This window comes from Phodopus roborovskii, unplaced genomic scaffold (assembly GCF_943737965.1).
Source record: "Phodopus roborovskii unplaced genomic scaffold, PHOROB, whole genome shotgun sequence".
Lineage (NCBI taxonomy): Eukaryota > Metazoa > Chordata > Mammalia > Rodentia > Cricetidae > Phodopus > Phodopus roborovskii.
In genome coordinates, this window is record NW_026125047.1 from 26,527 (window position 1) to 52,161 (window position 25,635).

At 35.8% G+C, this 25,635-nt stretch overlaps 1 protein-coding gene across 1 annotated transcript in view; it reads right to left on the reverse strand.

Moving 5' to 3' along the window:
- The window catches only part of LOC127217577 (bifunctional heparan sulfate N-deacetylase/N-sulfotransferase 4-like), a gene marked incomplete at its 5' end in the record, with an annotated part of 99,685 nt that overhangs the window by 13,457 nt on the left and 60,593 nt on the right, over positions 1-25,635 (reverse strand). The window contains 2 exon segments of the mRNA XM_051178586.1: positions 8,557-8,648; positions 20,357-20,539. Of these exon segments, the coding sequence (XP_051034543.1) occupies positions 8,557-8,648; positions 20,357-20,539 (275 nt within the window).

Below are 25,635 nucleotides of genomic sequence, written 5' to 3' on the forward strand. Positions count from 1 at the left end.
GTTTGAAGCCAGCCAGGTCTACAGAGTGACTTCAAGGTCAAGCTCCAAAACAGTACAGAGAAACCCTGTCTTGAATAACAACAACAACAATAATAATAATAATCAAAGTGGATTTATAGTAGCCTTTGTGCTTCTATTTATCTAAGTATCTGATTCAATATTGCTACATAGGCAAAGAAACATGGATGAGAAATCTAGTCAAAGTAGAATTTCAGAAATGTGTGTTTTAATTTCCCCCTGGAGTCATGTCATAGGTATTGATAGCCTCTCTATTTTTTGGCTACTAAATCTAGAAAATCACTGCTTGGCAATTAATTTCAGTCAATTAGATTGAAATACTTGATAGAAGTATATGTTATTTATTATATGCCACAGGAGTAATAACTGAAGATAATTTTTTTGATCAGAAAAGCACATGCATTGACTTCAATAAACTTGAAGTTCATGTGTGTATTTGAGTCTAGAACAGGGGCAATGGAAGGAGTGAACAGAGGCTTGAGTACCTAAAGACCTAAGGGAGCCATCACTTTGCACGCAGGGAATATTAATCATGTAGCATTTTAAACCTATCAAATATGTGGCCCTAAATCGATAGTTAAATTAGGAACAAAACACATAAAATGGCAAGTAGATGGTATTTAAGCAACAATAAATACTGTTTAAAGCTTTAGTTTCATGTGTCTTTTTTATGAATACCCTTTACTTAACTAATTATTCCTCTGAATAAACAAAATTATAGGAAATAGACATTCTACCTCATGAATGACAACTCAAAGACCTTTACTCTATTTATAGATGTCTTATGCAGAGAGCTATCAGCCAAGTCATATCTTCCTTGGCAAGTATTCTAAGACAACCTGCACACTGTACTGGTTATTTTTTTTATTTGTTTTAATAAATCTTAAAAAAAAAAAAACTACAAGAGAAACTCCATACAATTTAGAGACATCTGGAAAGAGACCACCTCAACTGAGAAAATACTTCTTGCAGGGTGGGCTAGATTAAGGGAAAAATTCTTGAATAATGTTTGATGTGGGAGAGCCCAGCTACTCCTGCAGAGGTAGTCATGGGAAATAAGGCATAAGGAACAGATAAATGTGAACTTGGAAGCAAGCCAGTAAGCAACATCTCTTAGTTTCTTCTTCGGGTCTTGACCTCAGGTTCTGCCTTGAGTTCCTCCTCTTCCCTCAGTGATAGATTGTGATCTGGGCATGTTAGTAATAAAAATTTTTGTTGTTTTTTGTTTTTGTCTTTTTGGCTTGTTTGTTTTTTGTTTTGGGTTTTTGTTGTATTTTTTTTCTCTCTCTTTTGAAGTTGCTTTGGTTCATGGTGCTTATCACAAGAATAGAAAGCAAACTAGGACACACAGGATTTGAAAAACTAGTCCCTGGGCATGATGAACGTGGGTGAAGTTTTCTTTCTTTCTTTCATCTTCCTCCCTTTCTTTCTTCCTTTCTTCCTTTTTCCCTTATTGAGACAAGATCTTAATTACTGAATTTATAAGTGTTTGTGAATTTATAAGGAGTTTGTGAACTTCAGGTGCCTTGGTTTTTTCTGAAGCTATTCTCATTCAGGAAGCACTTCCCTAGTGATTTGGCAGACAGCCCCCAGGTGGTATAAATGCATTACCTGTGGTTGATTCCTATGTACAATTCCTATGTACGGCTTGTGGCTGGTGGCACTGGAAGCCATGTGCATACACATATTAGTAAAATTAAAATCTGATTACAAGTGTGACTTATTTCTTTTTGAGCAATAGAAGCAGGCTACAGATCACTCTTGGGTTTTGTGGGAAAGCTGTTTCTTCTATGTATCACTTTGCATGTTGCAAAATGAGGCCCATTTTTTTTTAACCTTGCAACATTTATTTTATCACAAATTTTACTAGTTCTTTGAAAATTTAATGCATTACATTTTTATTATATTAAACCCCCTTTTCTTCCTTCATGACACCCAGATATATCTTCCCTAATCACTCATCCTTGTACATGTTTTTTTTTAATAGGTCATCAAATCCAATCTGTGCCACCTATATATTCTTGGATATATGGTGTTCCATAAAAGGGTTTGTTATAGATGTCTCATTCAGGCCTTCAGAGTCCACAGTCCTCATGTTCTACAGCTTGACAAGCTGAAGGTTTGTCTATTAATTTTCATCTACTGCAAAAAATTTTTTCTTAATCTATGGGTATAATAAGTCACTAGTATGAGTTTAGCACTATTCTCTTTTGATAAAGAAATAGTAGTGATTTCTCTTGTTAGTACCACAGATTCATGGTGCAGATAATGTCTCTAGGTATGGGTTTCATCTTGAGGAGAAACCCTTAATTCTCAACAGAAAGTAGCTGATTACTCCCAGGATGTTTTTGCCACTATTTCTCTAGTGTATATGTTGTGCTTTGCTATACTAGTTATTAGTACTAGGAATGCAGAACTGGGAAAAACCTGTTATTTTCTTTTCTCCTTCAATAGCAGTATTCAGAATCATGGAAGTGAATCAAAATGGATGAAGCTTACAGGTCAGTACTAACTTGATATCTCCATGTTTTATGACTCAAGTATGTGGTATCTTAGCAACAGAGTTTTACCATCAGGTTCTATAAGGTATCTATGAACATTTGAAGTGGCTTTTCAAGTTGGGTTGATGTGACCTTACTTTCCAATAGTTGCAAAAAATGGTATTTCTTTATAATTTCTGTATAGGTATTTTGAGCCCTTCTCTTATCCTCCTTTGCTCTCTTATTCAATTGCACTCTATCTCCCTGACCTTGAAAGTTTGCCCTTCCAGACCTTGGATAATTTCATGACCTGCATATGTATTCCAGATGAAACACATATATCTGAACATTCAAAGATCTTGTTTACTTATTTCTTCATCAATATGTTTGTTATTTATGTATAGAAAGAATATTGAATGTTGTATAATGATTTTATATTCTTATACTTTACTGAATGTATTTATCAACTGTGGTTTTCTACTGCAGTCTTTATGTTGAAATCCCAATCTAAAATTAAGAATATTATGACTCCTTCTTTTACTATTTGTAGTCCCTTTATGTCTTCATTTATCTTATCAAATGTTCAAATGATAAATTGAACAGGCATAGGGGTGGAGTGGACATCTCATTTTTCCACCAGATTTTAATTGGAACTCTTTGAGCCCTTTCTTCATTTAAAATATGTTAGCTGATATATGTTGGGCAATGCCTGCCTCTCTGGGATGAAGCCAGTTTGGTCTTTGTAGACAGCCTTACTGCTGTGTTCTTCAATTTAGTTTGCAAGAGTATTATTGAGAGGCTGTGCATCTATACTCAGCAGCAAGACAGACCTATAGTCTTCTATTTTACATAGATTTTTTTTGTCAAGTTTTTGTATCAGGGTGATACTGACTTTGTAAAAAGAATGTAGAAACATTCCATCATTTTATTTATTTATTTATGAAATAGTTTGAGAGTATTATTGCCAGTTCTTTCCTTAGTTTTTGTAGAATTCTGTATGGAATCCATCGGACCCTTGGAATTTTATAGTTGAGAAGTTTTTACTTCTATCATATCAAATACTATTGGTATTTTTAAATATTTTTAACTTTAGCTTTAGAAACACATTATACACACACACACACACACACACACACACACACACACAATGTCTTTAACATATTGTATACATGGTACAGTGTGTGCATGTGTGTGTGTGAGTGCATTTCTTTTAGATTTCCCAGTTTATTGAAATACAGATTTGTAAAGGATGTCCTCGTGATTCTTTGAATTTCCTCAGGCTTTGTGGAAGTCTCTCCCTTTTAAAATGCAATTTTGCTCATTTGGATACTCTCCTGGTTATTTTTCTGAATTTGAATAAATATTGTCAGTCTTATAGCTTTTTTTGTAGCACCAACTATTTTTATTTATTTTATCCCTGATTGTGATTGTATCTTCTCTCCTACCTTGCAGGATTATTGTTTTGGTTTTGTAAGATATTAAGGTGCATCATAAAGTATTTCAAATGAAGTGTTTTGTATTTTTTTGATATAGAACCATGGTACTATAAGTTTTGCTGTATCTCACATATTTGTGTATGGTATGTTTTCATTTTCATTAAATTTGAGGACTATTTTAAACTTCCTCCTTGATTTCTTGACACCAGTATATTTAACATTCAGGGTTGTGTTGTTTGCTTTCTATGAGTTCATGTTTTTGTTTTTATTTCTGTCATTTCTGTTGCTGTTAATATTTAATTTTATTCCAGTGTGGTCAGATAGAATGCATGTTGTTATTCAAATTTTCCTACATGTGGTGGGACTTGTTTCATGTGTTCAACTTTGGAGAAAGTTTGATCAGTTGCTGAAAAGAATGTGTATTCTTTAGTGTTAAGTGAAATGTTCTGTAGATGTCTGTGAGGTCCACCTGGTATATAGTATCTTTAAATTCCACAACTTTTCACTGCCAAGGAAAACTTGCTCCAAGCTCCTAGGCCAAACTGCTGAAGACAAAAATGCTATAGTTTAGAAACAGAAGACATAGGATAGAGGCCATAACCTCAAATGCCTGCTAACAAAGTCAACAACTAGCCAAAATATGGAGTAGTAGCTTCCTAACCATAGTATCTTCCTGAATATTTGACAATTTGGCATTAACCTTTCAATCTAGAAAGCGTAGAAAGATATATTCCAAGTTCTAAAAAAAGTCACAGCTATCAATCCAGACTATTATACCCAGCCAAACTATCCATTAAAATTGAAAGAGAAATAATTGAAAACCAGATAAAAGAATTTGTGACTACTATGATGATTCTAGAAGTGAAACTACAAAGAATATGTCAGTCTGAACAGGAAAAACATACCCAAGAAGTCACAGGCAACAAAAGTAGTGTGAACTGGTTGTTAGTCTCAAAGACAGATAGGGCAACTGGAGGGTCTCACTCAGGTTGTTTCCAGGCTCTAGGTATATATATGACATAATGGGGATTCCTTGGTAAGGTAGGGAGCAAGCTTTGATCTGGGTCTCCACAGTAAACAGGCTCCACAGTCCTTAAAATGGCAAGTAGATGGTATTTAAGTGAGTAGATGTTATTTCATTGCCTAGTTTCCATGCTGACTAATGATTAGTGATACAGTAACACTAAAAAATAGATGGAATCTTCCAGTCCTAGCATCTAGAAAGAGACCAGATAGTGACTCCAGAAGTTATTAATGAGGTTTCTGACATTCAAAAGTTTCGATACTACAGCACTAGCTAAACAGTTCAGAGATACTGACTTCGAAAGCCCAGACGTTATTACCAGGATACAGCTAAAATGTTCCAAAAAATGTCTTGACAGCAGATACTTTGGAAACAAAAAAAAAAGTGGAAATATTACAAAGGAACTGGAAAGAAGTATAACACCTGAGCAAAAGGCTGCAGAGAGCCAAATCATTAAAAAAAAAAGTGAGCTTTGCCACTTTGGAAGTTCCAGAGGGCTTCACATGTGGAGGGTCCTAGCATTGGAGCTTAGCCTACACCTTCAGAATGCACAGCTCCTGGATTTAAAGTTTCACTGCTTCCTCAGATCTGAGCACTTACAGCACTCAGTTTCCAGCTGTGGAAGCTTGGAGCTTTGAGTCTCCATTGCTGAGTGCTTAGAACTATAAATTCAGTGGTATACAGGTGTGCTACCCAGGATCTCACATCTGCTGACTCTGAAAAAACAACCCCTTATTTCCATGCTAGTAGAGTAAAGGGCCCGAGCCAACTGTTTTTGACAGAATTTAAAGGAGAAAAATTTTTAAGCAAATCTAACACCCATTTAAATGTTTATTATTATTATTTAAGAAATAATCACCAAGGTAAATCAGTAAAGGAGAAAGAGAATGAGAGAGACAGATTGAGAGAGAGGGGGAAGGGAGATGGTTAAGAACAGAATTCAATATGACAAGAACCTGAACTCCAGCCAGAAGAAACATTTTAAACACAGTGGAAAAAAAAAAAGTTATTAAAGTTTTGAGAGGAGTCTGATTTGCCCCTGAAAACAATAGTTCACAAAGGAGAAAATGTGAGAGGAAGTACCACACATTCTAGAGACAAGCGAGTTAAACGGTCGACTGAAAAGGGATTGGAACACAATATCCAGGAGGTTCCTTCATTGTGTTTCAGAGTTACAAAAAATTACATGGTGATGAGGAAAGAGGAGGGATGAAAGTGGTCTGATTTTTTAAAGACCTACAAAAGAACAGGCAAAATTAATAGCTTGATATCTTTAAGGGTTAAGCATGGCTGGATCAGGGCACAGATAAATGAATGCTTAAAAGTTATCGCTGAATATCCAATAATAGATATTTTATGACCTCACTGAGAATAAAGAATTTTTTAATATCTCAATGGCTGTGAAATTGTACCCAGCTTTGCTCTTGTGATTTGAGCCTTACACCTTCATGCCTTCAGAATCTAGAAGATGTGACGTGTCCCCTTTCCCCCTGGTAGCAAAGAAGGAATGAACTCTACCAGGGATTAGAGACCTAGGGCTTGGTGTTCTTAAAATCGGCCATGAATTCTACATCTGCTGGGACAAAATGTTTGTATTTTTGTCCTCTTATTTTATCATTCTTGTCAGTCATTTGTTATACAATCCTTCTGACACAAGTTTATGGAAAATGAGGAAGGGTTTTGCTAAGTAACATTCAAGAAACTCTGTTTTTACACAAACAACCTTTTACTTTTAATTTGCCAGACTAAGCCAGACAAAGTATGAGAAATGAGTACTGAACAAATGGTATTTTAGATTCTCTGCTAAGTGTGATGCTATTAGAAATCCCCTTTCACAATGGAAACACTGCTCTGGAGTGTGAGGGTACAAAACTGTCTAAAGGAAGGTAGAGACATGGTGTGAACTGCCTTATGTCCCAAATTTCTCTGTCTTCCATATACTCTCATCCCCTGGTTGATCTCAGCGAAGGATCCCTTCTAGGATTCAGTAGTGTGAAAATGGGATCTCACATCCTTCTGTTCTCCCAACTGTAAAAGGAGGTTTGTAAGGTACATTTTTTTTTTTTTTTTTGTACTTCATGTTTCTCACAAGGGGTGACTATATCATGTTTAGGTTACTGAAATTTAAAGTGTGCTCAAGGGTAGGTAGTTAGCAGATAACTGCAACTCCCCTTCAGAAGATTTACGATGTCTTGACAGTAATGTATGCTTTACTAATATTAAGAAAAGATATCTATGGTTGGTTGTTTCAAATTAATAGAACCATTTGTCTATTAAGTAATGTATCTATGCCATATATATATTGATATGCAATTCCTCTGTTTTAATTTCTTATTTTACTTGAGAAAGTAAAAAAAAAAAAAAAGCCACAGAAACAGTTGAAAGCTTTATCATTGCCACATGGATAGGCCACATATTAAAATCTAAAGGTATAACATATTGGTTTTATAAATACAAACAATAAGGAGGAAAAAGATTTATAGTTAATAACATGTGGTTTTCTAGCATAACTAAGCAGTAATAATATTCAATGACAAATGATAGAGAGTCTGTCTTTAAATTAAATTTTTAACAAAACTTTACAACCCAGGATGTTTTATTTCTTTATTATTTATTCTCAAGTTAGCAGTACTGTAGGGAGTTGGCAGAAAATTAATGCACATTTTAAACAACAAAAACATGATATATCTGAAAATGTGTGTTGCTTTTCCACCCTCCCTGCATATGTGTTAATTCACTGTTGTAATACAATTTATATTCCTAGAGGAAGAAAAGATTTCAACAACCAATATCTGATAGTCTGGAAATTGTACTCACAACCTTTAAAATGATCTACTTGCTTGTATTACAAATGTCTTCACTGCAGGTTATTTACAGTGACTGTTTGTTTTGTGTTATGCTTTGTGTTCTCCCTAATGAAGGTGCTTCAAGTCCAAGAAGTGAATTCAAGATACAGCAACTCAATAAAAAACTTTAATTAATCAGGATATAAGCAAAGTATATAAAAGTGTCACACACTGAAGAAAGTATAAAATATTCTAATTGAAAGTGTCATCTCATTGGTGAAATACTTTCATTCTCTTTTACTACATCCTTATACAGTTGTCCTTCAGTGCACAAGAAAATACCAAGAGAGAATGCCCTGCAGAGATTGGCACACAGCAGAAAACAAGTCTATAGCACATTAATACTTAATGAATGATTTTTAACAACACACATATAAGATAATTTGTGAGTAATAACATCCATAGTTCTGAACAGAGATCAGTGCTGATGTGCTGTATAAAATAGTCTGAGTTTGAATCATAGTCACCCTTTCATAACTCAATTCAGGGATTAATTAGGCAAAGCCACAAAAAGAAAAAAAAACTTTGATACTTATGTTAAACAATTTTAATCTCCATAGCTAAAGCATCTAGAGTTCAAGTCTAATTAATGGCAACAGCATGGTCTTTTGAGGCTTGTAGGATAGCAGATGAATGATGAGGAGGTGCAACGAACTTGCATAGGGCACAGAACAAGATCCTATAATATAATGCCACAAGTACTTAATAATGACAACAAGGCAAGAAGCATTACTGCCCAGCCTTACCTGTTTTCTGGAGGCCCAATTACAAGGAACTTTGGTAAATGGTCACAAGTTTTCTCCCTGGACCAGATGTCTTTGTGCCGTTTATCATCACATGGATTCTGCAAGAAAGAATAATGCATCTTACTGAATCCTGGCTGCTGTGTCTTAACAACCTTTTTGATGGGAGATGTCATTCGGTAAATATGTTTCTCGTATTGGTTAATGAATAAAGCACTGTTGGCCTATAGGAAAGCAAAATAGAAGGGACTTGGAGACAAGGAGGATTCTGGAAGACGTAGTAGAGAGGAGTCAAGATTTAGGGTGTGACAGAAGTAAGAGGCCTGGACCCTTCCTCTGGTAAGATAAGACCACATGGAAACACTTAGATTGATAGAAATGGGTTAATATTTAAGACAGAATTATCAAATAAGGCGCTCTAGCAATTGGTTAACAGCTTTATAACTAAGAGTCTCTAGGTGTTAATTGGGACTGATGTGGCTCTGGTACCAGGTTGGCACAAAACTTCTCATAACAAAAACCTTTCAAGTAAGACAGGATGAGATTCCTGCCTGATCTCCTAGAGCTGGGCATACATAACACCCTGTTTGATTCTCAAATCTTTTCCTGTGCAGTGATTATCTGGTTCCCCACTCAAGGCCACACAGAGGCAGAGCACAGTCTCAAATCAGTCCTTTTGCGATGTTCATGTACTCCATGACAGATAATAATGGTGACTCTGTTCTATCTTTATTTGTGTTTTGTGTCTTCTGCATCAAAGAGGCTTGAACGGGAAAAGTCTTACTTGACTGTAGTTTTGCAGCTTTTTTCTGTCTTTTTATTTTTCAACAGTGAAACATCTAAATATTATAATCTGGGTACTTTATTTCAATATAAAATGACTTTCTTTGGGAAATGTTTCTGAAGGTAATACCTGTTAGATAAGTTGTTTTGAATTAGGATTTTTCCTAGAACTTTGATAAATATAGGTAAAAATCACAGTTTCCAACATGACATCTTTCTAGGAGAGAGTAGACATTTATCCAATTAACTATGCTAGCTCTGTCAAGAAATGTTTACACAAATGAGCCTCCATTTTTCAATTAGAAAATGCAAAACTGAAACCTTTTATGTCATTTGAACACTTATTAGTTAATTTATTTAATCTCACTGATTCAAATTTTCATTTTAAAACATGAGGGTAAAAGTGCTATATTGGGAACTATATTATTTCAAAGACGTATATTTTTCTTTAAATTTTTATTTATTTATTTGGGATATGGCTGGTCCCAAACTCTTGTACTCAAGTGATTTTCCTGTGTGAATCTTCCTAAAGAATATTATTATGGCAGGCATCATTCACATCTCTTACAGTTTGAAGTTACACACCATCTAAATGTACTTCTCATCCTTACCTACAACTGATAATACCAGGGAACATAAATTTGTAAATACTACCATTTTTTATTGTTTGAGGATCTCATATATTCATAATATGTGCTTTGATCAAATTCACTTCCATGTTCCACCCTTTAATTCCTCATCACCACTTTTCTTTTCCAACTTCATGTGCTTGTTTTTAAAATCCACTGAGTTCATCTATTGCTACTTGTATGTACCTGGGTTTAGGACCATCTCCTGGGGCCTCTGTAGCATCTCATAGCCTGGATCAATGAAGGAGACTTTCCTCTAGTAGTCATCATTTCCAACAATTCCTCTGCTATGTTGAGAATTTTTACTACATCCTCCATTCATGCTAGTTTTTTGTCCAGTATGATCTTTAATGGGTCTGGTACATGAGCACTGTGATAAGTGATAATAAATACGTAAGCACTCTCTCTCCTAAGCACTATGAAGACACACCTGCAGATGAACGTTGCATCCACAGAACAGTTTTATGGTAGTCTCCCACTGCCTCTGGCTCTTACAAACACTCTCTCTCTCCTCTCTTGCTCCATTACTTCTGAGCCTTGGGGTGGTGTGGGGATATAAGGTATAGTTGATGCACCTTTGGTTAAGAACCAATAATTGTTAAAGGCAATTGTAGTATGTGATAATTTACTTTGGAAAAGATTAAGCTATATTTCATGGATTTTCCAATAAATTTATCAATAGAATACTCCCAAAATTGAGTGAAATGTAAGTTGTTAAAGTCAAAAATTTCTTCTTCTAAGATGTAAAAGGACCAGAAATTCCATTTTACATTGACTATCATATATTTCTTGAAACATTTCTCTTGATTATTAGATCTTCTACCCTCCACACCCTAGGATTAGCTTAACTATCCATCCATGGTTTTTGTTTGTTTGTTTGCTTGCATTTGTTTTTTGTTTTTTGCAGTGGCAAAGAAGGATGGGCTTTCATCTTTTCTATTTTATTTGATAATGAAAAATTCCTTATTTTGCTTAGTACACCGGTCTCCAAGCTAAAGATTGTATTTCATAACCTCTCTTGAATTAGCCTTTCTGATGAAAAAGTCTTGAACAATTGAAAGTGAGACAAATGATACGAGGTGTCTTTTTTTTAAAGTTAAAGCCACCATCTCTGTTTTCCTCTTTTTGGTTATCATTGGCTATAAAATGGCTATAACTGAAGAATGAGCCTGCCTTGCACCCAGAGGTAGAAACCCTAGGTAGAAGAACTTACTGCCTAAGGCATTAAATTAGTCTATGGAACAGAGATGTCTATGTTTCCTACAATGCTCCCTTTTAGATAATTAGAGGAGTGATAATCACATTTCTAACTTATTTCAGACAAGGTGTATTTTAATATCACTGTGAAACATCACCTATAATCTAATGTAATGTGTTTCAAAACTTCTTTCTGTAAAAGCTAAGGAGCTTGGTGACAGAATGTGAATCAATACATTCCTTGCTTCAACTGGAATATTTTTCTCTGAGCTGTACTAAAAAAGCAGCTGAAACAACCAGTGTTCTTTAGGGAATGTAGTCAATTTGCCCTTAGCATATGCTTCTCCTCTCATTGGAGTATCAGCAACAAATGGTTTAAGCTTGTTTGTGGACCACGCTGAGCAGCACTGTTGGAATTAAGATTGCTCAGCCCACCTAGTACATCAGTCACACTGCATTCTCTATCATGGAACTAACTATGATAGTCTGCTTCAGAGTCTTTGAATAAATTATTTTCTTGCTCAATGTCCATATTTTCAACCAATTCTTAGTCAAAGCTTTTCTATTTTTTTTTTTCTGGCTTATGTTAACACCCACTGCAAACTTCCCTCAGCCCAATTAGCAAGGACATGAGCCCAGGGGTCTTGGCATGCTTTAGTTAATGTTCTTAAATCTCTGGACCTCAGTTTCTTTGTTTGTAAAACAATGATTAATAGTTTCTAGCACATATGGTGTGCCCATTAAATTTATTACTAACTTTAAAATAATAAAATCATGCTGTATATAAGAAAGTGCTTATTTTATTTCATACCAGCCTTTTTTTTTTCCCTTTGCCCTATTAGTAATTCACTTTGAACAAAGGGAGGGATCTATTGTCTTCCCTTTTAAACATAGTCAAATGTCCCTCCTGCCTTATACATGATACTTTTGTGTCATAATTTCTTCACAATTCAACACCTAAAATGATTTTGTTCATGCTTGCAATAATCCTCTACAGTTAAATTATAGCCACACTTTATTTGGAGTCCATCTACAAGACTGTAAGTTCTCTGAGAGGGAGGCCTCTGGCTGTTCCGCATTGCTACAGCCTAACACATGAGATGCTTAATAAATAAATGGCTATGGACTGAAAGGCTGGTACCCTGATTTCCGAAGGCACAGAAAGAATTTTGAGGCAAGTTCAGATTAATTACATGTTTAAGAATGCTACTTTTTTATTGTGTATAAATGTTTGTTTTCATTTAACTGGACTTTGTTATATAAAATTAAATAAAATAAAAAATAAAAAAAAGAATGCTACTTTTTTCTCACTTATCACAGTGCATGTCTTTCTTGCCCTAATTTCTACTTTAAAAATGATGAAAACTTTCTGGGCCATCAGGATTGCTCACTGGGTAAAGGACTTGTCACAAAGCCTAACAAAAAATTCACATCATGGAAGGAGAGATCCAATTCTCTACAGGTCATTCTCTTCCCTCCACGTATCCTGTCCACTTTAAAAAATAAAAATAAAAGAGCACTTGTGCACACACACACACACACACACACACACACACACACACACACACACACACCAGACAGAGACAGAAAGAGAGAGAGAGAGAGAGAGAGAGAGAGAGAGAGAGCAAGAGAGAAAGAGAGAGAGAACCCCATAGTTGTTAAATAATGACACTAGTTAAATTGATGTACTTCTCAGATTCTGTACTGGTAGACACAAACTATAGATGCAATTATCTGGTGCTAAGATGGGGGATTGCCCACTGCTCCAAATGTTCTACTAATATTAAGAGTTGACATCACTTCAGATCTTCCAACTGGTTTGATATGGTCCTGATCATGTGCTCACATATCAGCAGACTGTCTTTTTTTTTTTTTTATGACTGTTCTCTATATCCTTGAGACTTTCTAGCTGCCTGTATTTCTGCTGTCATCCCTTCCCTGGCATCCTTGCCCCTTTGCCTGTTAATTACAGCGTTATTGACAAAGCATTTGCATTTTCTATTTTATATTCTGGTAGTGGTTGTTTAGACTTTATCTATGCTGAGTTTCAAGATATTGTCTGATAATTTCAATGCCAATGAATATAATATCTAGCTTTTATTGATCACCTTCAACATCCCAGACATTTGCTTGACATAGATTATTTCTAATCCCCAAAGTAACTGGGCAAGACATATTTCATTATCCCTTCTTTATAGCTGAGGAAGGTAAGATGCAAGGAAGGTCACATGCAAGTTAGTTCAAATTTTAAATCTGATATTGGTATTATCTCTGCAGTTAAATTGTGTGTTTGGGGGTGACATGGAGAGTGTGTGTGTCAGAGGAAAGGAAAGGACAAAGACAGAGACAGAGACTCACAAAGAGAATGCAATTCACAGAGTGTTTCCAGGGATAGAGGGCAGCAAAGCAGTTCCCTTTACTTTTATGCTCTGCTTTACTGCTATTGTTTTAATTTTAAAGTTTAGGCATAACAGGTCACTTACATAGATACCTTCTCATTCTTCAACATGCTTGTTCCCTATGTAATTGAAATAAACAGATAATAATAAATCACAATCAAAAGTAAGTTACTGACTTATGTTTCTAAATATATTTAAACGTTGGAAAATAAATTAAGTTGAAATTGCTGCAGGCAGCTTGTGGTTAGAACGCCAGTCTGAAAATCTACTACTCTGCCCTCAGGAGGATGAGGTGATTCAGAGGGTTGGTATGTGGAATATGAGAAGCAAATTTACTTTTATGTAAGTAAGGTAGGTAGGTAAAAGATTCTCTGAATCAAAAGGCAAGACTTAAAAACTGAAGTCAATGCTAATGAAATCTCCTCTCCCCAACAACTAAAATACACATTTGGAAAACTTCATGCCACCTACTTCATTTTGAAGGGCGTGTTTCATAGGCAGGAACACAATTTTTGCTCCCACAAGACTTTATCAGCCCAAGCCTGCATTTTCTTTGAACATCTGCTTTGTTCTTCATTCCTCTGCCCTTCCTTTCCAGGCCACTGGGAAATTATCCACTGGAGATTGTTTTGCCTCATGTGGGTCACATGTGTGTTACAGGTAGCTAGGCCGCATCTAGACCCTAATGATGGAAGAATTGTTTCACTAATTGTAAACTCTGCAGAGATTGTTCCTGTCTTCATTTCCCCTCAGTTTTCCTTCTGCTGCTCCACCCTCACTGGTGAAAGTATGATATAAAACATGTTTTTAACTATTACTCTTCCCCTTCCCTACATGGCAGTGTTGTTTTGAAACTTCTGCTTATTACATTTCTGCCTTGCACAGGCCTGTAAAGATCTGTTACCCAGGCTTCATCGCACAGTGGAATGACTTCCAACTTTCTGTCCTTCACTGTCACTTATGCCTAATACAATCTGCATGCACTGATGAGATATTTTAATAAGATAGGGATGTTTATTCTCAATGCTTCAATCAACAAATCCTCATGGAACATCTGTGAAACAGACAACATCTCACATTCTGATTCTGTTAATACTTCAAGAAACCTCTCTTCAGTTCCACAAAGGCTTGGGAAAGCTCAAGAGTGCTGGTCCATAAGAACTCCCTTCACAGTTCTCTTGTAGTTCATCTTTTGATGGTCGCATACTTTTTCAGAGTTCACTGACATCATCAAATAACAGAAGAGTGTAAGTGCCAGACTGTATGTTAGGGCTGATGGGATAGGTAGGTCCTTGGTACAGTGTGTGACTGGGGTAGATGCACACATTAACAATGCTACTGTAAGCACAAGGTCTCTCTAATTTATCCAAAACACTGCTGTCTTGCTTACTATATTAGACCCATATTTATTCAAGTGAGTGGTTCATAGAAAAACCCAGAAGGGTTTCATTTGTTCTATGGTTCCCTTTGTTAACAAATGACTGCAATCCCCTTCATACAAAAAACTATGCTATCATTTGCATTTTTATGAATAGCCTTCAGCAAATAAACAACCAACTTAAAAAAAATCTGAGTCTTTGAACTCTTATGAATCAGTTGATTTAATACAGTATTTTTCTTTCAATGTAATATTCAAGCTACTACAAGTTTCTATAAAGTATATGCAAAACAAGTTTCTTTTCTATTGTTAAGTGGGATGCTGAATATAGTTTATGACTACTATAGTTTATAAAGTATGAAAATACTGTAACTTTCATTTTTTAAGGAGGTATCTGTAAGTTATTTACACTGACTATACCTCAAGAAGTATTTCTCTGGTCAGTGTGGTGCTCAACAAGAACATATCTGCAAATGTTGATGGAAAATAGAACACTCCAGACTTATGGCATCATTTTCAGTTCTCACAGTGTCTGACAGCTTGTAGAATCAGAATGGTGGTATGCTTCACTAAAGATTACACCATTAAAGTAGAGAAGAATTATTTCCATATTTGACAAAGATTCCAGAGAGTATAATAAACAGTGTTGTTTAGTAAGGAGAAGAGAGGTAGGTAGGGTGTTAATACATAGACAGCTTTCCATTGGAAAAATAATTAAGATATGTTAATAATTAAAATATTAACTAAATAAACCATAACTACATTGATCAGTTCACTAGAAAGGCTGAAAGACAGACAGACCAAAGCTTAAATATATTGTTTTCTTCTTAAAATGAGATAATTATTATTCACTAATAACCTTTTCTTTAGACTCACCTACAAACAGCTTTGACCTCGTGCCATTGAAGGCATCATTGCCTACTGAGAGGAAGCCATTCATAACTTCACTTCTTCTGAGATAGATTATTTTCCTAACTTTATGTCTTTCTATTCTTTGTTGTCCTATAAAAGGGTGTCTGGAATTATCTCTGTAAACTATCTTGGTAAAAATTTTTCTTCCCTTTTCAATTTGCTGAGACAGCAACAGCAACTATTCAGCAACTAAAAGGTTGGGATGCTCCTCTAAGGTATATCTGTAAAGACATTTGCTGAACTCTTTGAATGATGAGGGGAAACCTATCCTGGATGTTATCATGCCATGGGCTGGTGGGCCAAGATGAATATGGTGAAAGAAGGAGGAAGCTAGTTCCCATTCCCCTGTCTCCCTACCCACCATGATGTACACTGGTAGGTTCCAGTATGTCCTCACTGTCTTGACAGGTTGAATCCTCTCAACTATGAACAGTGCAATTTATTTATTTAGTTTTTATGTATTGGAAAACAAGTGATGCTATTGGACATTTTGTCAATATGATGAGAAAAGTAACTTACAGAGGCTCACACACACATGTAGCTCAGGCTGGCCTTGAATTTGTGATATTTCTACCTCACCTCTGCACAGTACTGAATTTGTAGATATGGAACACCACAACTTGTTCAAAGGTTTTTTTTCATTTCCTTCCTACCTTCAGAACTCATTGTTCTTTATTATAGATCCAATCCAAATTCACAGGAAGTTTCCAAGTTTACCTGAACAGACATCTACCTGGTTCTAGGGTTTCCTTTGAGATTTAAATGAAAATGTCTCTTGTATCATTAAGTTTTAGCATATATATATATATATATATATATATATATATATATGTTTAAGCATATATATGCATATATATCTATATATTGCATGTTGTATAAAATAGGTGCATGTCTGCAATTATGGGTGGTAATGTAGTAACTGAATATAAATAAGATAGCAAATGTTAAAGAGAGTAAAAATATGAAAACCAATTTACAGTGCTACTTTGTTAACACAATATGAAGCTATTGCAGTTTGTAAATCTCATGGTGGTAAAACTTTCCTTTGTTATATAACTGTTTCTGAAGTTTCAGTTTAGCAAATTCCCACTGAACCCAAAACTAGATTCTTCTCAGCTTCAAAGAGAGAGCCCATGATAGAAGGAGACTTGTCTTTCTGAGCGTAAAATCACGAAACTGCATCTGAGCAGAAATAAGGAAGCCCGACTTTCATCCCAGCTCATCTCTAATTAGTCAAGGGACTTAGTTTGGTTCCCAAGATTGGGTTGAATGTCTCTAACTTGTTCTGTTCTTACCATCTATAACTCTGTCAGCACTCATTTGTTACTTCAACAGACAAATATATTTAATAGCATGCACAGTGATGATGTTATTTGTTTATAACATGGATATTCAGATCTCATCATTTCTAACTAGAAGCTAATGCTTTGATATTTAGAATCAACCCAAGTGCTAATCACCTGCCACTAAAAGCTGGGATTTACTTCTCCATCTCTCTCTTTCTCCAACTCTGGAGACACTGGTAGAGGTCTAGAAGACAATTCTTTAACATTTCCCTGGACACACAACAAGCAAGAATTTACTTCATGCTTGGATGTTTGTTGATAGTGAGACTCCTGAGTGGCTGATGGAAGACTGAGGCTGAGCTAACCTGACAGCTTGAGAGCTTAAGAGCATCGATTAGAGCATGTGCGAATTTGACCTTTCCACTGCCTCCAAGCTTGTGGCTTTGGTTCCTACAAAAGGGTTTTTGTTTGTTTGTTTCTTTCTTTCTTTGTTCCTGTGTGTGTGTGTGTGTGTGTGTGTGTGTGTGTGTGTGTGTGTATGTATGTGTGTATGTGTGAACCCATATGCACATGTGTGCATGTGTGTTTAAGAAGAAAACTTTTTTCCCCCATTTTCTGCAGTGATCATTCTGTCAAAACAATAAGGGATATAAGGACCCATGAGTATAATTTTAAAACTCTTATAGTAGAGACAAAGCTGATGAGGAGTCAATTTGGGAATCACATTTTTTCTGTGTGCATGGATATACATGTCTGTGTCAAGCAGTTTTGGAAGAACCAATTTCCCACAAGATATTCTGTAGCTGCTGATCATGCTGCCTATTGGCAGATATTCACATTGCACTTTTTAATTAGGTGACAAAGCAGTCCCACATATAGAGTAGTTGGTGCTAATGAAATTTACATAAGGAACCAAAGGAATTAAACAGATGTGAAGATTACCATTTTGCACTTTTTCTTCCTACTTGTAGTAATAAAAAAAACGTGTGAATTGAAATGTAAAGGAAAATAGCAATTGATTTCTAACTACAAGTGAAGAGTACTAAATAAGAAGTTATACTCATAAATATAAACAGGTTCCTGGATGTTTCACTTTTACAATGTGTAACAGCATCAAAGATGCACTATTTGTCTATTCGAATTCTAGGTCATGTTGAAAATGGTGTAAAATGTTTACCAACTAATTCTGGCTTCGCTTACATGTAGGAAATGAGGGTTATTTCCATTTCACTTTGGGTTGCTATTAGCGATTCAAATGTGAAAGCAGATTCAACCAGAGAAAGGATAACTCTGAGTCTCACATTCTTTATCACCACTAACTTCACTTTTGACATTACTTTTGATTGGTAAAGTTTATCCAGTTTCCTGCAGTAATTCAAATGCTCTCAACATCTCACAATTAAGTGCACTACACTCTACAAAGTACTCCTCAGTCCTCCACACTCACACCTTGGGAAGTGCACACTCACATCCACATTAAAAGATAGATAGCAATACTAATGATATCCAATTATTATGAAAAGATTTTTGTTGATATTTCTGAAAATTCCAACAATCTTTAAAAAAAAAAAGGTACATCTCAATGTTTAAGGAAACTTTTCTTCCCTAAAATACACATTAGAGCTGGGAGCCACTGAGCTGATTGATCATTTATGTGTTAACAACCTATCTGAAATACTTATTGATTTGGATTTTTTATTGATGTATTATATATTATGGTTCTTAGCTTGGCATTCTTTGTGGGACTCCTAACAATAGGACTGGGTATATCTCTAACTCTTTTACATGCTCTTGGGACTTCATTCCTCTTGTTGGGTTGCCCTCTCCAGCCTTGCTATGGGGGCTTTTGTATTGTCTTATCTTGTTTTGTCCTGTTTGGCTGTCATCTCTTGGAGCGCTACCCTTTTCTGAAAAGGAAATGGAGGGGGAATGTATTTCTGGTAGAGGAGAGGTGGTGGTGGGAACTGGAGAGGTGGAGAGATGGGAAACTGTGACCAGGATTTGTTGTATGAGCAAAGAATCAATTGAAGATAATATATATGTATACAAATATATGTAAATTTGTGGGTAAAAATAATTGATTTCCCTTATAATAGGTAGTCTACTGTAAGCCCATAAGGTGGGTGACTGCTTTGACATGATTTGAGGCAAGAGTTCATTTTAAAACAGTAATAATCCTCTCCTGGAGTAGAAATAAATTGTAGTATTTTATTCTTCATTGCATGCCCTAGAGCTAGCTTGCTGCATGCATGGCAGATCCTCAATGAGCATAGGTGGAGAGAATCCCTGGGCAAATAGACATAGCACTGTATGATGTGATTCATGGAATAAAGGGAAGCAAAATAGGCTTGTAGACAGGAAATGGGGATGATTTTGAAGGTCTGTTTTGCAGTAATTTCTCATTAATGATGATGCTACTTTTCTACCGACTGCTTAGCAGGGGAACATCTGATCTGCTCTCTGTGGCCAGCTCATTGATTGTGTGGGTCGATGCAATCTGATGCATAAAGAACCGAGTAAGTGGGAGGCAGTGTTTCCTAGATAACTGCTAAGAAGAGATAGTTTACATTTGATGCCTTCAAGCTGTGCGGTCTCACATAGAGTCAAATTAGAAGTAAAAGCCATCCTAAAACTGACAAGTTTCTCTTTTATTGATAGGCGTAGCATTACTGAAATTAGTTAGGCTGAAAGAAAAGTGAAATACACCAAATAGACACTAAATCCTTATGAAGACAGGCAAGAGGCTGCTCCTCTCTTTTTGATATACGTATACTCTGTCATGGACATACACATATTTGGATTTGGGGACAGGACCTTGGATTACAGAGGCTCTTATTCTGTGTCTGTTTTTAGTCTCCTGAGCTCCTCTAGTGCTGACTGTTTTACAGCTCATTAGTACTCGCATTGCATGTAAGTCTAAAGCATTTACTTGGTCAAAACTCCAACGATATCATCTTTGTTGCCAATTTCCAAGTGATTTGAACAAACAAACAAAATGAGAATACAAATCTAAACATTTACATTGTAACAGATACAAAAAAAATATTGTTAAAGAGAATATGACAGTTGGAAAGGGGAATTATTTGTATTATATATACATTTTAATATGCCCTAATATATTGATTTGATTTATTTAGTATCTGTTTAGTTAGTTCCTGACACAAATTAAACAGCAACATGATGCTAATGTTTTTGCTCCCCATGGAGAGAAGGTTTAAATAGTACCTGCCAGAGAGGGTCTTTCTGCTCAGGGAAGAGCTCAAAGTACTTGTGGGCCAGTTGTACTGGAGGCAGGGTCTGCAGTTTCAAGTTGGTCCAGCTGTGCACAAAGTTGGCCAAGTTCACAAAGGTGTATAAGCCAAGGCGGTCATTCCCATAGTTAGATAGATGTGTCATGAAAATGCTGATCTGAAAAATAAATTAAAATGACTACTCAACATCATCACCTTACACTCCAAAGTAGTAGTATGTGATTCAGGAAACACCTCTCCTTGCTTCGGAATATCAAGCGAAGTACAATTACATATTTGGATAGGAATCCACCTAAATATTTTCTAAAATGACACTGTAAGTTACGGTTAAAATTAAGACTGAATTAGAGGCCAGCGTTAGCTCATTTCTAACCAGAAGCATAGTGCCAATTTCAATATCAGTTTTGCTGTATTGTGAAGCCAGTGTCATGAACCCCAAATGAAATAGTTTCTGGAATACTGAGAAGCTAAAACTAAACCACCTGTAAAGTAAAGCAACTCTTTGATTTCTTTTCTGATGGAATCAGGCTTGAATAAACTTGTTTCTGTGCTTTAATGAGGCTTTTATTTGCTTCTTCACTAAAATAAAGGTTAAAGAAATAATGAATCTTTAAGGAGATAGGTAACTGATTGAAATATTGCACAATATATGTATGGAAACATTACAGGGTGGCATACTAATATATACAGTTTTTTATGTTTTGATGGGTGATTGAAAATAAATTCAGTGTAAAAAACAAATGTTGCAAAGGTTTTGTTTTTGCATTAGTAAAGAGCTGCCATATTCATTAATCTTTTACAACTTTTCAGATCTCATGTAAGCTCTAAAAATATTCTGCCATTTCAGTGTTGTTCTTTGTATACCACAGGGGGCGGGGGAAATACACAGATCTTGATAGACCATGCAAAAATTTGCATGATATTAAAGATATAACCTAGGGGAAGCTCATGGGCCCCAGACTGACAGCTTGGAAACTAGCATAGAATGGAACCAGCATCCCCTGCCCGCCCCCAACCCCGCTGCACGTGGGTGACAGTTAGGAGACCCGGGCAGTCTATGGGGCCCCTGGTAATGGAACAGCATTTTAAACCTAGTATGTGAATGGATATTGGGAGCCCATTCTCCATAGAGGTATACTTTCTCAGCCTAGACACAGGGGTGAGGGCCTAGGACCTGCCCTAAATGATGTGACAGACTTTGATGATCCCCCCCCCCCCAGAAGCCTTACTCTTTCTATGGAGCAGAAGAGGAATGGAAATGAGTCTTTGAGGGACAGGGGACAATGGGAGAGAGATAGAACTGGGATTGATATATAAAATAGGATTGTTCCTAATTTAAATAAAAAATAAACATATAACCTAATATGCAGTCCATCAGGCATTGCAGCTAGAAACTCAAGCATTAAATAAAAGAAAAACTGTACAATCCTGATATAAGTTGGAGAGATTATTAATGCAAGTACGAGAAAGAATCAATCATTTTCTAGCAACAATAATTTACACTTGTTTTTAGTTCTTTTATCATTTTCGAACATTTGCATTTTAAATTCCAGATGGATTTACTGCTTCATGGTTCATATGTATTTCCGAGCAACCCAAATATTCTAATTAAGGACTTTATTAACTTCATTTTAAAGTAATAGTTCCACAGTGCCATAAAGAATAATATTAGGACGTGTATCTGGAATTGTGTGCTGAACATATATGGAGTAAAAGCCAAGAATCTGTGGGTAGCGTTTAATGTAGATGTTCAGTTTCTTTCCTTCAGAGATGTTATCCCTTGGTATGGTTATTCATAGTATTTGGGAATAGAAAAATAAAATTATAAATAAAGAAACTATTTTAAACCATTTTCTTTGCAGCATCATTAAAATAGTAGCCATGTAGCAAACATTAAAATACAGTCCCTCTGTATTTTAATTCAATCCCAAGATTGAATATTTTCACTGAATAACTATAAATGACCAGAGAGGAAGTCTTTTATCTTAAAAAACGTAAGAGCATTGTCTTGCACTAGAATATAATAAATGATGTTCTGTCAGAAAATTATAATTTCAAGAACAAATTTTATAATTTGAAAGACTTTTCACTTTGTAAAAGATGTTATCTTTCTGTCTGTCATACTATGACACTGGAAAGGTCCCTGAGGACAGCTAATTAAAATCATCTGCCAGGCCTCACCAGCTTTGGAAATAAAAAGGAGAGGATGAGAATTTGGCCTTTTGGTCTTAGTGTCTCCAAATTATAAAATTAATGTTGCAAATGATATGAAACTAACTTGTGGTAGGCATGATTAAAAACCTTTCACATGTATGAAAAACCTTTCACATGTTCTTCATACTCTTGCAAGGTAGATAGCTTTATAGACCCTTTCATAGGTGAAGAAATGAAGTCAAAGAGTGGTTAAATAATTTGTCTAAGTTCCCATTGAAGAAAGTGAAGAATAGGAATTGAACTCACAAACCTAATAAAAAGTCATGTCCCTGCAACTTCACATGAGCAGATTTCTTTTTTTACTTCATTGAATTTAACATTATCTTTTATTTAAAAAAGGAAAGAAGAAAGGAAAAAGAAAAATTTCTGTAGAAGACATTGGGAAAACCCATATATTATTTTGAGAACTCATATTTTTTTCTGAATTAGAATGGCAGAAAAATAACTCACTGAAAGCTTATTTCCAGTACTTGATATTGAACCTGGAGCCTTGGCTCTACCACTGATCTGTATCTCTAGCTACATTTCTTTTTTTACTTTGATGCTGGGTCTTAATAACTTTCCTAGACTTGCCTAGAATTCACTTTTCCAGTCTGGTTTTCTTTTTCTTTTTTTCTTTTTTTTAATTTGTGTATTTCATTTATGTGTATGATTCTTTGCCTGCATGCATGTCTGTGCATGACATGCATGTCTGGGGCCCATGAAGGACAGAAAAGGGCATAGGATTCCATGGTACTGGAGTTACAAAGGGTTGTAATCTATGATGCATCACAGCCCTCCTTATTTCTGGCAGTTAAGTCAGTTAGGTCGATGAATTCCAGTGTCGTATCTGAAGATAACACCATCCCTTTCCTATTCTCCTCCATTTCTCCCTTCTCTGGGGGTATAATCAAAGATGTATACTCAAAAGGTCAAACAAAAGAAGGGATATTTACAAGTATGTAATTTGCATAATACGTTTATATAATGTATGTGGAAATTTAAAGAAGTCACTAAAACATTAGCTGGCACTTTTTTCCCCCCTGAAATGCATCTGAAATCATTTGAATAAGCTCAGATGCCCATGCCACCGGTCTGTCCATTTTTCAATACCTCAGTCTTACACTCTTTTATCCCAAGTAGGAAGTGAATTTGCTTCAAGACCCAGCTATGGAGTTTTCAGAACACATTCTGGTATCTATATAATTACTCCTCCCATAGGTGAGATTATTGTCAATCACTACTGCCATGGAGAAATAAAAAGGTGTAGGTGGTGTCCCTCAGAACAATTATCTTTTCTCATGACTGAAATTAGTATAAAAATGAAGCACAGGCTGAACACCCCAAATAAAAACATAAAACTCTTGAAATCCAGCACCTGTCTCATCATTGTACTTCAAGATGGAATTTGAAGCACCCATATAAGTAGTCTGAAGTCTGAGGAAAATACAAAGAAAAATTGACTTTGGAAATACATTAAAGATTATTTTTACATCACAGTAATGTGTACTATCATTCCATTTGGGTTTTATGATGGTGATGTCAGAATGTTTCTAGCACAACAGTTCTAAGCAGTATTTCGTATATTTCTGTGGGAGAATCTCTGATTCAGAGGGGAAGCAAAAGTAGTTCTGGGAAAATGGAAACAGCCTTTGACATTAAGTGGGGGTATCTGGTATGCTATCCTAAGCCAAATCTGGTGGCTGCACTAAAACTCGTTTTAGCTGCATGTATAAGCAAGCCATCAACCTTCATGACTGCAGTGTCATATGGGCACTGTGTGCACATGCTTTAATGGTTAAGAGCGAATTAGTGCTGGTATATGGTCAATTGACTGCACTTTAAGAAAAACAGTTTTGCAAGCACAGCTTAGCTGTGCATATCTGGCTTGCTAAAAGTGCCTTTTGTGCAGACAGAGCACTTTAGCTGTAGCATTTCTGGACAAATAGCTTATTTAAGAGGGGAAAAATGTTCAGAAAGTGTAGGGAGAAAGCAAATTAAGACCGTGGCTAAAGGCTTAAAGAAGGTAAGTCAAGGGATATGCAGGGTAAGATAATAGCAAATAATTAATTTTGTGAGAGTGACTGCCCCTCTGCTTGTCAGCCCCTTTAATTAGTTACTCAATTTGATCATTATTTCCCTAGCACATACTAAGAATACCTTGACTTAGTATGACCTACAGGATTACCTAAAGTATGTATGACTTTGTCACATGGGTGCACACTGTTGATAGATATGACTCTGTATCTCAAAATATTGTAGCATAGAGCTCTGAACTGACTCAGAAAAATCTTCCTGTGACAGATGACGGGCAAGCACAACTTAGTCGATGGTTTATTTTGAGAATACTGTTGCAGTGCTGACATCCTTGAGACCTTCTGGATTTCAGAAACTGGAGGCTGTTGTGTTTGTGTGATTTAGTGTGCTGCTGGATCACCTCTATCTTGTCTTTAACTCAAGTCTCTCAACTCAATTTTACAAAACAAAACAAAAAAAATCATGTTTAAATTCTTCCTTCTTTTAGATGCAGCAATATAAAAAGCAACTTCTCAGCCTCTGTCATAGGGTAATACTTCATTAAGAACCAAAAGCTTTCTTCTAGGCAAATGGCCTAGAAGTCTGTATCAGAAACTATTCCATGGAAGAGTTTGACTAACAATGCCTCTTATAGTTCAAGGACTGTGCTAGCTTATAATCCCACTACTGAAAACTGAGGCAGGATGCAAGCAAACTCCAAACCATCCTGGTCTACATAATGAATTTCTGTCTCAAAAGAACCACAAAAGGTCTTAAAGATTTTAATGAGCAATACGTATATCTTCGTAATAGGATATTGAGTGACTATAATTGAACTCTATAATCTTTAACTGAGTATAAAAGTGATGGTGTGGCAATAAATGGGATACTTATTGACCCCATACCCCACCCAGAAATAGGATTTCACTATGCAACCTTAAGGTTGGCCTTGAGCTCACCATTTTCTTGCCTCAGTCTATGTCTTCTGAATCTTGAGTTTATAGACTAGCACCATGGCACCTTATTTAATTTTTTTGCTTTTTA